The sequence below is a fragment of the Mizuhopecten yessoensis genome, unplaced genomic scaffold (genome assembly GCF_002113885.1).
Source record: "Mizuhopecten yessoensis strain PY_sf001 unplaced genomic scaffold, ASM211388v2 scaffold10359, whole genome shotgun sequence".
NCBI classification, from domain to species: domain Eukaryota; kingdom Metazoa; phylum Mollusca; class Bivalvia; order Pectinida; family Pectinidae; genus Mizuhopecten; species Mizuhopecten yessoensis.
Window position 1 is genome coordinate 335,489 of NW_018408507.1, and position 18,146 is coordinate 353,634.

Below are 18,146 nucleotides of genomic sequence, written 5' to 3' on the forward strand. Positions count from 1 at the left end.
AAGGCCCCACAAAGGCTCAGAAAAGGGTATTTATGTTATGCCCCTCCCCAAAGAAGGACCTGAACAGAGATGCTTCGGTGAAATATAAATACATCTTCTGATGAGCTTGAATGATTGAACCAGAGCCACCTCTTTCCTTCACCTTGGTTTGGGCTATCTACTGTTAACTGTTTCCACATAGATAACATCCCTCAAGGGACTGGCATGACAGCAGACATTCTTTATAAAGGGATCCGTGGGTATGGAAGAATTACTTTTTAGCTCAACATTGAGACCAATTACGATTGCATTTCATCTGACCTAGTGAATCATTTGTTTCTTCCTTTCAAAAATACCATCTATCCGATTTTGATGAAACTTGGTGTTGTCATCTATCTATTTGGGGTTGGATTAGGGTCAGGATCTGTACTGAAGGTTAATGGTGGACTCGGACCAAACGTTTGTGAAATCACTCTAAAATGATGAGAATCAGAATTTCTACTCTGCTGATGGTTCCCCTTCAATTGATATCTCTGAAACCATCATCAGTTGATGAAACTTGGTGTTAATCACTAGTCTGTGACTTGAAACATAATTTTTATTGTTCAAAATTAGTTATTACGACTGTAGAACCTAGAAGCCAGGCTATGGTGGGGGATCAGAATCTGAAAGGATTTACCTCTCGGGGCAGTTGGTGAACAAACCTCAGGAAGTAATATGAAGCATTCTCATTTTTGTCTGCACCACCTCATAATTCTGAGGATGGCACAATCTGATTGACTAACGGTTTCTGTCAAAACATTTTGATAATTTTATGGGGATGTATATGATCCGAGAACCAAAGTCAAGATTGAGGTTAGAAACAATACTGCACCATTCTTATTCAGTTTAGGCGTAGATATGATAAGATATGAAAGGCAAAAACAGGTATTTTACAACAATAAATCAATCATTAATTCTCATAATGGAACACTGAGTTGCTTGCAGTTCCAAAAACTCTTCAAACACTAATGACTTAGATTTTAAAATTTTGAAACCAAATAATAAAAAGGGGGAAATCAGATGGACAAATTCAATCTAATATAGATTATGACAATTAAAACTGATTAAGCATCAACTTACATCACACTCACACAACACATAAACACTGTTTTATTTCTCAACTAAACATTGACTCAGAAACTATTTTATCTATTGACTCACCACACTAAGACACTGTTTTATCTATTGACTCACCACACATAGACACTGTTTTATCTCTCAACTAAACATTGACTCAGAAACTGTTTTATCTATTGACTCACTACACATAGACACTGTTTTATCTATTGACTCACTACACATAGACATTTTTTATCTATTGACTCACTACACATAGACACTGTTTTATCTCTCAACTAAACATTGACTCACACTACACATAGACACTGTTTTATCTCTCAACTAAACATTGACTCACACCACACATAGACACTGTTTTATCTCTCAACTAAACATTGACTCACACTACACATAGACACTGTTTTATCTCTCAACTAAACATTGACTCACACCACACATAGACACTGTTTTATCTCTCAACTAAACATTGACTCACACTACACATAGACACTGTTTTATCTCTCAACTAAACATTGACTCACACCACACATAGACACTGTTTTATCTCTCAACTAAACATTGACTCACACTACACATAGACACTGTTTTATCTCTCAACTAAACATTGACTCACACCACACAAAGACATTCTTTTATCTTTTCACTCACCACACATAGACACTGTTTTATCTATTGACTCACTTCACATAGACACTGTTTTATCTCTCAACTAAACATTGACTCACATTACACATAGACACTGTTTTATCTATTGACTCGCCACACATAGACACTGTTTTATCTATTGACTCACTACACATAAACATTTTTTATCTATTGACTCACTACACATAGACACTGTTTTATCTCTCAACTAAACATTGACTCACACTACACATAGACACTGTTTTATCTCTCAACTAAACATTGACTCACACCACACATAGACATTGTTTTATCTCTCAACTAAACATTGACTCACTACACATAGACACTGTTTTAGCTCTCAACTAAACATTGACTCACACCACACACTGTTTTATCTCTCAACTAAACATTGTCTAACACCACACATAGATACAGTTTTATCTCAACTAAACATTGACTCACACTACACTTAGGCACTGTTTTATCTATTGACTCACTACACATAGACACTGTTTTATCTATTGATTCACTACACATAGACACTGTTATATCGCGCAACGAAACATTGACTCACACCACACATAGACATTGTTTTATCTCTCAACTAAACAATGATTCACGCCATGCATAGACACTGTTTTATCTATTGACTCACTACACCTAGACACTGTTTTATCTCCCCACTAAACATTGACTCACAGCACACATAGACACTGTTTTGTCTCTCAACTAAACATACTCACACTACACATAGACACTGTTTTATCTCTCAACTAAACATACTCGCACTACACATAGACACTGTTTTATCTCCCAACTAAACATTGACTCACACTACACAAAGAGTTTTATCTCTCAACTAAACATACTCACACTACACATAGACACTGTTTTATCTCTCAACTAAACATATTCACACTACACATAGACACTGTTTTATCTCTCAACTAAACATTGACTCACACTTTACATATACACTGTTTTATCTTTCAGCTCAGCATTGACTAAAACTACTCATAGACACTGTTGTATCTCTCAACTAAACATTGACTCACACTACACATATACACTGTTTTATCTCTCAACTAAACATCGACTCACACTACACATAGACACTGTTTTATCTCTCAACTAAACATTGACTCACACCACACAGTGTTTTATCTCTCAACTAAACATTGACTCACACTACACATAGACAATGTTTTATCTCTCAACTAAACATCGACTCACACTTCACATAGACTGTTTTATCTCTCAACCAAACAATGACTCCCACCATACATAGACACTGTTTTAGCTCTCAACTAAACATTGACTCACACCACACATAGACACTGTTTTATCTCTCAACTAAACAATGACTCCCATCATACATAGACACTGTTTTAGCTCTCAACTAAACATTGACTCACACCACACATAGACACTGTTTTATCTCTCAACTAAACATTGTCTAACACCACACATAGATACAGTTTTATCTCAACTAAACATTGACATACACTACACATAGACACTGTTTTATCTATTGACCCACACTACACTTAGGCACTGTTTTATCTTTGACTCACTACACTGAGGCACTGTTTTATCTATTGACTCACTACACATAGACACTGTTGTATCTATTGACTCCCTACACATAGACACTGTTTTATCTATTGACTCATTACACATAGACATTTTTTATCTATTGACTCACACTACACTTAGGCATTGTTTTATCTCTCAACTAAACATTGACTCACATTACAGATAGACACTGTTTTATCTCTCAACTAAACATTGACTCATGCCACACAAAGAGTTTTATCTCTCAACTAAACATTGACTCACACTTCACATACACACTGTTTTATCTCTCGACTAAACAATGATTCACACCATGCACAGACACTGTTTTGTCTCCCAAATAAACATTGACTCACACCACATACTGTTTTATCTCTCGACTAAACAATGATTCACACCATGCACAGACACTGTTTTGTCTCCCAAATAAACATTGACTCACCCTTCACATAGGCACTGTTTTATCTCAACTAAACATTGTCTCACACCACACATAGACACTGTTTTATCCCCCAACTAAACATTGACACATGCCACACAAAGAGTTCTATCTCTCAACTAAACATTAACTCACACTTCACATAGTCACTGTTTCATCTCAACTAAACATTAACTCACACTTCACATACACACTGTTTTATCTCGCAACTAAACATTGACTCGTGCCACACAAAGAGTTTTATCTCTTAACTAAACATTGACTAACACTACACATAGACAATGTTTTATCTCTCAACCAAACAATGACTCCCATCATACATAGACACTGTTTTAGCTCTCAACTAAAGATAGACAATCACCACCCCCTGTTTTATCTCCCAAATAAAAATTGACTCACACCACACAGTGTTTTATCTCTCAACCAAACAATGACTCCCATCATACATAGACACTGTTTTATCTCGCAACTAAACATTGACTAACACTACACATAGACGCTGTTTTATCTCTCACCTAAACAATGATTCACACCACACATACTTTCAGCTCAGCATTGACTAAAACTACTCATAGACACTGTTGTATCTCTTGACTCCCTACACATAGACACTGTTTTATCCCCCAACTAAACATTGAGTCACACCACACAAAGAGTTTTAACTCTCAGCTAAACATAGACTCACACCACACATAGACACTGTTGTATCTATTGACTCCCTACACATAGACACTGTTGTATCTCTTGACTCCCTACACATAGACACTGTTTTATCTCTCAACTAAACATTGACTCACACTTCACATAGACTGTTTTATCTCTCAACTAAACAATGATTCACACCACACATAGACACTGTTTTATCTCTCAACTAAACAATGATTCACACCATGCATAGACACTGTTTTATCTCTCAACTAAACATTGACTCACACTACACATAGACACTGTTTTATCTCCCTCAACTGACCTGACTTATCGGTTCAGTGACTCTGTTAACTGACAATAAGAATGTTAGCTTTACAGTAAAATTCTGAAGTACAAATATTTAGGTCATATGAAAAAAGTGACAATTCACTTTTTAGAGCACAAATTTGAGCAATGTAGGTGTTGGGTATCCTCCAATTTTAAGGAGGTGTATTGGCCCTGTCTGGTGTGTGTGTGCCTGCTTTCTAACCCATTAACATTGTTACAGTGTGACATTGCCTAGTACACACTAACCTTACAGACTAACTCCTTTCTCTGTGCATGAAGCATGAGGATCAACTGTCTTGGGATGACCTTGCCTGATAGAAGGATCCTATTGTATTGAGCATGCTGGGAAACAATTGTCCATGTTCATGATGCTCTGTCATTTGCTTAAGAGTCTGGAAAAGGGTTAGAATACTTATAATTGCATGGGAGTATTTGTCCAAGTTGATGCTCTTCTGTCAATTTAGACTTCATTCACCCTGCTGTTCCAGGCTTTGGTCTCCCTCCCTCTGCAAATATGCAACAACAGCCTTCTGAGGTGGGCTCTGCTGGACAGGAACAGCCAATGGAAAAACCTAAACCCAAAAAACGAAAGAAGAAAAAGAAGCAACCTGCAGAAAGTAATAATGATTGTTTCAGAATCAAAATTTGTTATAAGAATTTTATTGACTTTAAAATATATTTGGTTTTTATCAGTTATTTATTATAAAACTTTACTTTAAATGGATTACTCATTGTATTGTATCACCTTTTGTTTGTTTATTGTTTTTTTAAACAATTTTATTTTTCACTGTTTTTTTTGTTTGTTTTTTTAATGATTATAATTCCTAAATATAAAATGAGCAAGATCAAACATTGTCAGAATTTTTCTTCAATATGTATAGTACTGCAAAATGAAAAGCCTTATCAAACCTTTTAAAATTTGATGTGGGCTGTTTAAAATAACTTATGTATGGTTATGAGTGATTATATGAAATTATTATTGTGATATTTTAATGTATGAAATGTTGATTTTTCTCACAATAATTTTGTGTGTGTATGTGTGTGGTTTTTTAGTGTATAATTGTAGTTTATTTGACCTAATCAGGGTACATCTTCGGAAGGTGCCCCGTGGACTTGAAGAAAATAAAACTGAAGCGTTTCTCTTTAAAATTCTGATAATTTTGGTTCTGGGTTTTATAATTTTCAGATGGGGAGTCTCTCAGGATGATAAACCACTTCATTAATGGGGAGTCTCGGCATGATATACCACTTCATTAATAGGGAGTCTCTCGGCATGATATACCACTTCATTAATGGGGAGTCTCTCGGGATGATAAACCACTTCATTAATGGAGAGTCTCTCGGGATGATAAACCACTTCATTAATAGAGAGTCTCTCGGCATGATAAACCACTTCATTAATGGGGAGTCTCTCGGCATGATATACCACTTCATTAATGGAGAGTCTCTCGGGATGATAAACCCCTTCAGTAATAGGGAGTCTCTCGGGATGATAAACCACTTCATTAATAGGGAGTCTCTGGGGATGATAAACCACTTCATTAATAGAGAGTCTCTCGGGATGATAAACCACTTCATTTATAGAGAGTCTCTGGGGATGATAAACCACTTCAGTAATAGGGAGTCTCTCAGGATGATAAACCACTTCATTAATGGGGAGTCTCTCGCAATGATAAACCACTTCATTTATAGAAAGTCTCTCCTCATGATAAACCACTTTAGTAATAGGGAGTCTCTCGGCATGATTAACCACTTCATGAATAGGGAGTCTCTCGGCATGATATACCACTTCATTAATGGGGAGGGAGTCTCTCGCAATGATAAACCAATTTATTAATAGAGAGTCTCTCGGGATGATAAACCACTTCATTAATGGGGAAATTCCAGTGTGATGAATAGTCTTTCATTTCTCTGCCATGGTTGAAAATGGTCAAAATGTGTTGCACAAGAAACAAAATCTAAATGACAGTTGCCACTCATTAACCTCTGCCCTTATTCGGTCAAATAGAATATCTGTTGACAAGAAATTACCACTGAATATTTTTTATATTTACAAGCCTGTCATTTCCCTGGTAAACAAATCATGTTTCAGGTTTCTTCTCTGTCTTCAGATATAATCCTTTCGGACAAAATTCATAGAAAATGTATTTGATTCTTGAAAACATGTTTACCTGGAACATTTATATGGATTGTCTTTTCATTTAACAGATGCTGGTTCTACTGCTTCTACCACTCCGGCCAATCCAGGTCCTCCAACAGCCGAGGCGCGACCTCCGATCCAGTTCACCCCGCAGTCAGAGACTGAGAAAAGGATAATGGAGATCCTGAATAATACAGCTAAAGGCCTGGTCAAAGCTCAGCCTTCAGACAAACCCGATACATTTAAGTCACAAGATTCCAGTAAATCCCCAGCATCTGTTGCTAGTTCTGACAAAAAGCCTGAAACCTCTCAGCCGAAAGATGTCACAGCGACATCACCTGCTGGCAGTGTTGCACCATCCCCTGCTGGACTAGGTCAAGTATCTGGCCAGACAGTGCCTCATCCAGGGTTGTCAGTGCGACCACCTGGCCCTGGAGACATGGCCCTTGGTAAGCCAGAAATGTACACTAATCAGCGACCGCCAGGTCTTCCTGGGCAACAGCAATTACCACCTCCACCACCATCACAACCACAGATGTCTGCTGCCCATCAGGAGACCCGTGTGGAGGCTGAGGACAGCCATACAGAAAGTGAGCCTATAATGCCAATGAATGTGATGATCCAGCAGAGCGTGCCACAGCGGGTTCAGGGTCCCACAGAATCACCCGTTACCCTTACACATCATGAAGGTGGCCCGCCTGGGAAGGAGCCTGAGCCTCACTCTGGTATTGCCGGCCTACAGTCTGTGGTACCCAATGGGACACCTACTGGGCCATACCCATACTCCAGTCAGCAGGCCATATTGGGGTTACCTCCTCACATGGCCCAGATAGGACCTATGACACAAGGGCCACATGGCCACAATTTGCAAAGGCAGGGTGTGCCACCACGAAGTCCACATATGGCCAGTATGCAGGAAAGACAGAGTCCCCATCCTGGCCAAGACAGGAAAAGCCCTCATGCAGCTAGTCATAGTCCACACCCTGGAGGTATGCAGGAAAGGAAAAGTCCTCATGCAGCAGGTAAGCCTGCACATATGGGGATTCCAGGCAGCCACCCTGATCAGCATACCACACACATGCAGGAAAGTGTCAGAGTGTCCGAAAGAAAGAGTCCACACAGTGCAGGTCAGTATTTGGGTATAGTCCATGATCATCACAGTCCTCGACAGAGTCCTGTGGGTCAACACTCAGACAGGCAGAGTCCACGTCAAGCTTTGCAGGGTGGGCCTTACATGGGGATGACATATGATCACATCAGCCCACGACAGAGCCCACATCCAATCGGTCAACACTTGGACAGACAGAGCCCAAGACAAATGGGACAAGCAGGACCATACTCAGACAGACAGGGTCCTTATGGAGCCATGATGGAAAGGCAGAGTCCGCATGCACATGAAACACAAAGTCCAAATGCTGCAGGGAGTCCTAGGGGACCAGGGGCCGAACCCAGACAAATTCAACAGGATAAATCTGCCAGCAGACAGTCTCAGCAAGCTTCTGCAGAAAGGATGTCACCTAGAGCGCCTGGCCCTGGATTTCCATATGGACCATTTCCTCAGATGGGACCTGGGCCTATGAGGTACCAAGGACCCGGTGGAAAACCTCATTCTTCTGCTCCCACTACTCAGCCAGGTACACAAGGTCCTCCTGGCTATATGGGTCCAAGGGGACCTCCTGGCCATCATAGGCAAATCAGTCCTGGACCAGCTGGATCCCCAGGCCATGTAGGACATCAGGGACTTCTGAACTACCCTAGTCCACGTGGTCCACGTCCACAGAACTTTCCTCTTTTATCAGAGTCACAGCTTCGTATGATGAATCCTCAGCAGCACGGCTCACAGCCTTCTGGAGGGATGCATGGACAATTACAGCATCAGCAGGTTCCTTCATCAAGTGGTTCTCCCATATCTAGTCAGCCAGCAACCTTATCGACAGAGGATGATAAAAAACCTGGCCAAGATTTTAGTGATAGTGTTCAATGTGGGCCACAGCCTCCATCTGAAAAATGTAGTGACGGTATTCACTGTGGGACCCCACCACCTGAAAATCCACAAGTAGTTTGTAGTGACGGTATTCATTGTGGGACCCCACCACCCGAAAATCCACAAGGAGTTTGTAGTGACGGTATTCATTGTGGGACCCCTCCACCTGAAAATCCACAAGGAGTTTGTAGTGACGGTACTCATTGTGGGACCCCACCACCTGAAAATCAACAAGGAGTTTGTAGCGACGGTATTCACTGTGGGACCCCACCACCTGAAAAACCACAAGGAGTTTGTAGTGACGGTATTCATTGTGGGACCCCACCGCCTGAAAATCAACAAGGAGTTTGTAGTGACGGAATTCATTGTGGGACCCCACCACCAGAAAATCCACAAGGAGTTTGTAGTGATGGTATTCATTGTGGGACACCTCCACCTGAAAATTCACAAGGAGTTTGTTCTGACGGTATTCATTGTAGGACACCTCCACCTGAAAATCCACAAGGAGTTTGTTCTGACGGTATTCACTGTGGGACCCCACCACCTGTGAATCAACAAGGAGTTTGTTCTGACGGTATTCATTGTAGGACCCCTCCACCTGAAAATCCACAAGGAGTTTGTAGTGACGGTATTCATTGTGGGACCCCACCACCAGAAAATCCACAAGGAGTTTGTAGTGATGGTATTCATTGTGGGACACCTCCACCTGAAAATTCACAAGGAGTTTGTTCTGACGGTATTCATTGTAGGACACCTCCACCTGAAAATCCACAAGGAGTTTGTTCTGACGGTATTCACTGTGGGACCCCACCACCTGAAAAACCACAAGGAGTTTGTAGTGACGGTATTCATTGTGGGACCCCACCACCTGAAAATCCACAAGGAGTTTGCAGTGATGGTATTCACTGTGGGACCCCACCACCTAAAAATCCACAAGGAGTTTGTAGTGACGGTATTCACTGTGGGACCCCTCCACCTGAAAAGCCACAAGGATTTTGTAGTGACGGTATTCACTGTGGGACTCCACCACCTGTGAATTAACAAGGGGTTTGTTCTGACGGGATTCACTGTGGGACCCCACCACCTGAAAAACCATAAGGAGTTTGTAGTGACGGTATTCATTGTGGGACCCCTCCACCTGAAAATCCACAAGGAGTTTGTTCTGACGGTATTCAGTGTGGGACCCCACCACCTGTGAATCAACAAGGAGTTTGTTCTGACGGTATTCACTGTGGGACACCTCCACCTGAAAATCCACAAGGATTTTGTAGTGACGGTATTCACTGTGGGACTCCACCACCTGTGAATCAACAAGGAGTTTGTTCTGACGGTATTCACTGTGGGACCCCACCACCTGAAAATCAACAAGGAGTTTGTAGTGACGGTATTCACTGTGGGACCCCACCACCTGAAAATCAACAAGGAGTTTGTAGTGACGGTATTCACTGTGGGACCCCACCACCTGAAAATCAACAAGGAGTTTGTAGTGACGGTATTCACTGTGGGACCCCACCACCTGAAAATCAACAAGGAGTTTGTAGTGACGGTATTCACTGTGGGACCCCACCACCTGAAAATCAACAAGGAGTTTGTAGTGACGGTATTCACTGTGGGACCCCACCACCTGAAAATCAACAAGGAGTTTGTAGTGACGGTATTCACTGTGGGACCCCACCACCTGAAAATCAACAAGGAGTTTGTAGTGATGGTATTCATTGTGGGACCCCACCACCTGTGAATCCACAAGGAGTTTGTTCTGACGGTATTCAGTGTGGGACCCCACCACCTGTGAATCAACAAGGAGTTTGTAGCGACGGTATTCATTGTGGCACCCCACCACCTGTGAATCAACAAGGAGTTTGTAGCGACGGTATTCACTGTGGGACCCCACCACCTGAAAATCCACAAGGAGTTTGTAGTGACGGTATTCATTGTGGGACACCTCCACCTGAAAATCCACAAGGAGTTTGTAATGACGGTATTCATTGTGGGACCCCACCACCTGAAAATCCACAAGGAGTTTGTAGTGACGGTATTCATTGTGGGACCCCTCCACCTGAAAATCCACAAGGAGTTTGTACTGACGGTATTCATTGTGGGACCCCACCACCTGAAAATCCCCAAGGAGTTTGTTCTGACGGTATTCATTGTGGGACCCCACCACCTGAAAATCAACAAGGAGTTTGTTCTGACGGTATTCATTGTGGGACACCTCCACCTGAGAACCAAAATGGTGTTTGTGCAGACGGTAGAAACTGTAACACACCTCCACCTCCATCTCAACCAGATACTTCCATTGTTACATCGAACCCTCAGAGTGACAGTACTGAACAAGTTGAAAACAATTCTGAACCAATGGACACTGGCCCTCCTGTTATTCCAAATGATCAGCACCCAGTGCCTTTTCCAAATCAGGTCAATCAAAGTGAGGTTCAGTCACAATGTCGATCGTCCCCAATATCTAAAAATGTCCCTGTCAACATATTCAAACCAATCGCTCCTCCAAATGTGGCCACAACCAATTTGTCTACTGTCCCGGAGCCTATTGTTGTGACCACTGTGGTCCATCCAGTCTGTCCGACCCCACCTTCAAGTACTGGACCAGTTTGTAAGGATGAGGCGGTACCTTCACCTCAGCCTCCTGTTCCTGTCCTTCCCAGGACTGCTCCTTTGTCCTTTATGGGTCACGCTTCATCTGATGTACCATCTCATCATCAGCCCCTTGTGCCTTCGTCAGGATCTGCTTTCACTGGGGAAGTGGTACCTGTATCCAGACCTACACACATCACTCCAAATACTGCTCCAGAAAACTGTCCCACAACAGACACAGTTACAACCATGACAACACAGCCACCAGTTTCCAGTCCTGTCACATTTGGTGGCTCAGCAGAATCTCTTTGTGCCAACACACGTATAGCCACTCCATCATCATCAAGTATTGCTCCAGCTCCAGTATTACCTGTGTCATCCATTGCTCCACCATCGACACACATACCTACTCTAGTCTCCACCTCCTATCCTGAGGTAGGCGATAAAACAATTCCACCTATATCAAGTCAGAGTGAAGTTGTCATTCCGTCCACTGATGCATACCCACATGTCGCCTTAAATTCTGGATCTGAACCAAAATTGGTGCCCACACCATCAACAAGTCCTAGAGGTTCTAAGCCAGCCCAATTGCCACAAACAGCAGAAGGTCCCACAGCACCCCTGATGCAACATTCAGATAAAAGTCCCATTGCAATTGATATACCTCTGTCCACACCAAATTCTGTACCAAGCAAGATGCCTGCATCAACCGAGGGTTTTCTGGAAGCCAAATTGCCTACATCAACACATGGATCACTTGCATCACATGCGCCTCCATGTACACAACATAGTATCACGACTATACCTCAGTCTGCACCAGGCTCTGTGTCAATACATTTACCCCCTGATGCAACTCCAGGTGCCTCGGTTAAACATGCCATGCCACATCAGCAGCATGCTGAAAGACACCCTGGACTCATGCCATCCATGCCACAGGCAGCTGGTATACCTGCTCACACTCCAGGTATGGCACTATCTTCTGCATCCTCTGCTCTACAGCAAATGGCTAGTGTTGTGCCAACCGGCTTCGCTGCACCTCCAGGCATCCCTCAGACCTCTGCTAGTGACACTGTGGAGCAGACGTCAGTCTCACATCCAACTGTGATGGAATTACAACAACAAACAATGTTATCACAAGCAATGGCTCACTCGTCAATAGCCGCATCCATCCCGAGCTCCACTGCCTTATCAACAGGACTATCTTCATCTGTGGCAGGACCTGGTCCACATCAGCCTCCTTTTCAACACATGTATCAAGGAGGCCAAAAGGGTCCAATACCAAGACAGATGATGCCATCTGCATCCATGCCAGGACCAAACACCTCCATAGCTGTCTCTAGGCAGGGAGGTCATCCGAGTATGGTCCCAACCTACCCCATGGCACAGGGCATGCCCAGGATGCCTCCCCACACTAGAATGGGTATGATGGGTCCCGAGCAGAGACCCCCACAGATGTCCATGATGGGGCCTAGACCATACCCTCCACAGGGAGCAAGGCCACCGCCAGGCCTGCAGCACATGCCTTCACACCAACGAATGAAGATGCCACCTGGCTATCCACAGTACCACATGCCACCTCACATGCAGAGGATGCCACCGCCAATGTTGCGTCCAGAGCAGATGTCAACAGATGGTGCGCCGATGTCATCTCACATGGGGCCACAAGGGATGATGGAATCCATGGGAGAGCAATTTCCCCCAGGCACTATGCCCATGTCAACAATGGCCAGCCACCAACATTTGTCACACCCACCTTATTCCAACACTTCTCCAGGGGCCCCACAGTTAGTCGCTTCCAATCACCAAATGGAGAATATGATGCGAATGAGACATCCACAGTATCCTATGGGACCAGGCTTTCCTCAAAGAATGCCTCCTCACATGGTAGGAATGCCACCTGGCTCCGGAGGTAATCCACCTGGTGGACAGAGATTCCAGGATCACATGGTAGCTATGGCCAATAAGATGTCGTCGCCTCAAGGTTCAGAGGCAGGGCCTCATCCACCCTATATGGGTGTGCACTCTCAAATGCAGGATCATGCAGGCCTTCCAGGAGTACTGATGACAGCCCTGTCCACTGTACCCATCACAACACTGACACCTTCACTGCCGGTCTCTCTTTCATCTATCTCGGGACCAAATTGTACACCTCCTATGCCACACCCGAGCCCGTCACCATCTTGTACACCTTCCAGGACACCGTCTCGTGCCAGCTCCAACCCAAGTCCACAGTCTGGCATTCACATTCACACGCCTACATCACCAATGATCAAGAATGAGTTGATGATGAGTGGTCCTGAGGGTCTAGCTCGACAGCTGTCTGGGGAGATACGCATCAAAGAAGAACCCATGGACATCTCCCAGAAACTCCCTGGTAAGTCTCTTTCACCAGTCAAAAATTCCTCATTGTACACTACAAATGTATCAGCATTTATTTAACTTGTCCAAACTCTGTATTAAAGTGCAAGTCCAATTTCTTTTTTACTTTGTTCAAATTAATAACCAAATCCTTTAACAGATTTGAAATCCCTAGAGAAAAAATTTCTTTGTGATGATTACTTGTTTATCAATAGTTCGGAACTTTGCTATTTTGACATGAGTAAACATGTTAACAAATCACATTCACAGAAAACCTAAGATGTTAAGAAGTAAGATGTTAGTAAGATCTAAGTGGATGCAGGCATTTCTTTTGTCAACATTAGTGTCAAAAACATTTGTATTTGTTTTATGTAGGTATGCTTACTGAGGAAGATGACCTCAAGATCCGACAGAATGCCATCCTAAAGCAGCTTCTGGGCACCGCGGGAATGAATGCATTCAAGAAACAGATGCTACCTGGATCAGCTGATGGGGGAACTATGGTAAGTAGGGTTCCTAAGGGAGTCACCTTATTGTCTTGTTTGTCCCATATAGATGTGTGTAAAGGGGTAGGGATACTAACACTCTAGTATAGTGGTGGTGATGAGAGACACCCTATGACTTGTTTGTCCCATATAGATGTGTGTAAAGGGGAAGAGATACTAACACTCTAGTATAGTGGTGGTAATGAGAGACCCCCTATGTCTTGTTTGTCCCATATAGATGTGTGTAAATGGGTAGAGATACTAACACTCTAGTATAGTGGTGGTAATGAGAGACACCCTATGTCTTGTGTGTCCCATATAGATGTGTGTAAAGGGGTAGAGATACTAACACTCTAGTATAGTGGTGGTAATGAGAGACCCCCTATGTCTTGTTTGTCCCATATAGATGTGTGGAAAGGGGTAGAGGTACTAACACTCTAGTATAGTGGTGGTAATGAGAGACCCCCTATGTCTTGTTTGTCCCATATAGATGTGTGTAAATGGGTAGAGATACTAACACTCTAGTATAGTGGTGGTGATGAGAGACCCCCTATGTCTTGTTTGTCCCATATAGATGTGTGTAAATGGGTAGAGATACTAACACTCTAGTATAGTGGTGGTAATGAGAGACACCCTATGTCTTGTAGGAATCCGAAGATGGCTCACCTGTACAGCTGACACCTGAACAGCAGCGACAGCTGGAAATGATCGAGCAGATGCCACTGTTGAAGGAGGCAGAGATCTCTGCTGAAGAGTGGGACATCAAAACACCTGAGGAAAAAGAAAAAATACTAGGTAATAACATCATTTACATTCATTGGTAGGTGTCAAGAATATGTTATCTTTTTGAAGGAGACTCAATATATGTCTCAGAAATTAAATGGGGAGTTATTTTTCTTAAGTGATAAATACAGTGAAACCTGTCTATAAAGGCTACTTGTCTATAGTGACCACCTCTATAAAGATAATCTATCAATGATACTCCAAACAGTTTTATATATCACATCTTGTCTGTAAAGACCATCCGTCTGTGAGGACTATTTTTGCACACTACTCCCTTGGGCAGTCTTAACAGGTTTCACTGTAAAATTAATTTTTGAAAATTCTTATATCTTATAGAGGGTCTTGTCCTTGCAGAAATGAGGAAACAAGAGTATGAAGCCAAGAGGAAGGAGTTTGAGGAGACACGAAAAGCCAAGCGCAAAACAGGAGAAACAAGAAAGAGGAAGAAGAAGAAACAGCAGGAGCAGCAAGCCCAGGAGACTCCAGCTGGAGAAGAGGAACAGGCGATGATGCCTGCTCCAGTGCCACCTATTGTAGAGGGTCAAGGTCCTCCCCCAGTCACCACTCCTCCTGTACTGCCAGTCCCCACACAGCCTCAGCCAAAGAAAAGGCAAAGGAAGAGCAAGGCCAAGAATGCTGATCCTTCAAAGGACAAAGACAAGGATGGGAAGCTGGAGAGTTTCTACAGCAGCCTGAATTCACTACCAGTCGTGCCCCTGCAGGAGCCTCGTGTTGGCAGTTTTTTTTCTATCAGCCCTGTGCATGGTAGTGCTGCCTTGTTGACAGGTGAGGTGTCTCTGTTTTACTCATGCTAAATCTGGGATAAATGACAGAATTCCTGTAGTTTTTTTCTTCCATACCTTCTATGCCAATTTTTGCACATAGTAAGGTTTAAAATTGTATTTTCATTTCAAGATTATTGTGTTTCTTTAGAGGTATTTACCTGGTAATTTTGATTGATAATAAGGTAACAGCCGGGTAATGTAAATAACGCTGGAATTCTGACATCATGTGGCATATTGTTATTGGTACTTCTGATGTCGACTGACTAGATATACAAGGGCCATGAATGCAGTGCAACTAAGACTCAAAGTTGATCTTTAATTTTGTACAGGTGAAAATCAACTAAAAGGAACTTTTGGTGCCTCGTACCTTGAAGGTGTTGCCGATTACTATGGCAGTACTCTCTTGGTTGGATTACCTCCCTTAGAGTCATTTGTGGGTTTGTCTCGGCCACGCGACATAGAAACACGAAGGAAATACATCACTGACGGTCATGATCGGCCAGTAGTTGGTATGTGTACTCTGATAAACTAGACAGCCAGGGCCTGGTCATTTATGCGGAACAACCGGCTTGTTCGTTTTTAAATGTTACACATTATTGGGTATAAAATCTGTTTATGTAGGCCTTGCAAGGCTTTGTCAAGGCTCACCTGAAAGCAGCATCAGATTTCTAGATCCAACCTTATTTGATAAACGAACAATGAATTGTCATAGCTTGTTGTTAGTTTAAACAAAACAAACATAAGTAACCTAGTAATAGTGTTCAGCAGCCCTAACAATCAGACAATTGTTACATAACAACAATTGGCAGTGAATCTTGTTCTGATTTCCAGGATCTCAGTCGGACTCCCAGAGGTACCAACTGTCTCAGAACCAGGAGATTCAGAATAGGTTCATGATGCAGGGCCACCCTACACAACAGTCGCCTCAGTATCAGAACCATGCTATGTTTGGGGCCCAGATGATAGGGCCACGGGATAAACCCGTCCCACCCACTCTCCCTCCTCCTCCCAGGATTGAACCCAGATTGGATCTAGTGTCAAGGTAGGGTGGTGTTCTAGACATTGTCACTGTTCTGTTTTCAGTAATAACTTTGTTTCTATACTGTGCAAATGATGCCGTTCTTATCTGGAATTAGTAGTCCATTTCCTTCAGATTCATTTACTACCTGGTGTGTTATTGCACCATCATTTGCCGATATACAAATCATGCACCCATTACGCTCTGATAATCTTCAGGATTTTGAAGAATTTGTCTTATTATGAACATATTTAAAGGGGCATCACGCTGAAGTAACTTTTTTTTGTGTCTTTTTTCAAATACTACATACACATATCAAGTGAGACTCCTTATGGAAAATGCCGATCGGATTTGGCTGAAATAGATTCATAAAAATAATTAAATCTAAGATAATCATCGGTATTTCTACCTGTCTGACCAACGTTTTGTTCAGGGATTTCCCTCTACTAGCGCATGCGCATAGCACACCATTTCTTTGTAAACAAAATGACTGGCCGTGTGAACTAAGCCAAAGAAAAGTGTTGTACCGTGTCAGCTACGAAGCGAATAGTTGCCAAATGGTCAAAAGATAGCGCAAGGGGTACATTACGGAATCATTATTGCCAGTGTGAAGTATTCAAAGCAGAAAATAACTGCCCTAGCAGTCAGTACGGTGCATGTTTTCTTCCGGATAGCGCCGGGTTAAGCTGAAATAAAATCGACAGAAATGCTAGCGCTGTTTATGTTATGAATAAATATCTAAAACTATTAACCTCGCTAGTATCATTGTGTGAGTTTGAACACAGATGAACTTAGTTTAATATGTTAATGGGTATGTATCGGAGAGAGTTTACTTTGTGTTTTTTTATAATTATACAGTGGTTTATGCAAACGAAAGGGATAAGTGACTGGTTAGTTTGATTTTGCCATGAGGCCCCCCAAGGGATAACTGCTGTGATGGCCACGGCGTATTCTGTTCTCTGATCCTCTGTCGGTGCTCGGGGTCAAATGAGATACGTACGCTATTAGATTTACATAATTTATAATATTACCGGGATCAGTAAAATGGTATGATTTAATTATATTGCTGAATTAAACGATTGTTTTTTGTTTTGACATGCAAGTTTTAAATTAGTACTAATATAATACCCGGCCTGCCCTGGCACAATATATAAAATAAAAATCGCTCTTCGTCAGAAAGCTTCGTTATCGCAGCTAGATTAAAAATGTCAAAATGACGGACCAGGATGAATAACTGAGGAAGGAGAACCTACTTCTAGTAAATAGGATCGCATAACACTTTTTTTT

At 42.4% G+C, this 18,146-nt stretch overlaps 1 protein-coding gene across 1 annotated transcript in view; it reads left to right on the top strand.

The window, feature by feature from the left end:
* The window catches only part of LOC110460322 (histone-lysine N-methyltransferase 2C-like), a 111,451-nt gene that overhangs the window by 74,439 nt on the left and 18,866 nt on the right, over positions 1-18,146 (top strand). The window contains exons 57-64 of the mRNA XM_021513162.1: positions 5,206-5,334; positions 6,926-9,847; positions 9,941-13,804; positions 14,164-14,291; positions 14,921-15,068; positions 15,393-15,842; positions 16,171-16,350; positions 16,673-16,883. Coding sequence (XP_021368837.1) covers positions 5,206-5,334; positions 6,926-9,847; positions 9,941-13,804; positions 14,164-14,291; positions 14,921-15,068; positions 15,393-15,842; positions 16,171-16,350; positions 16,673-16,883 — 8,032 coding nt within the window. The remainder of the gene's footprint in view (positions 1-5,205; positions 5,335-6,925; positions 9,848-9,940; positions 13,805-14,163; positions 14,292-14,920; positions 15,069-15,392; positions 15,843-16,170; positions 16,351-16,672; positions 16,884-18,146) is intronic.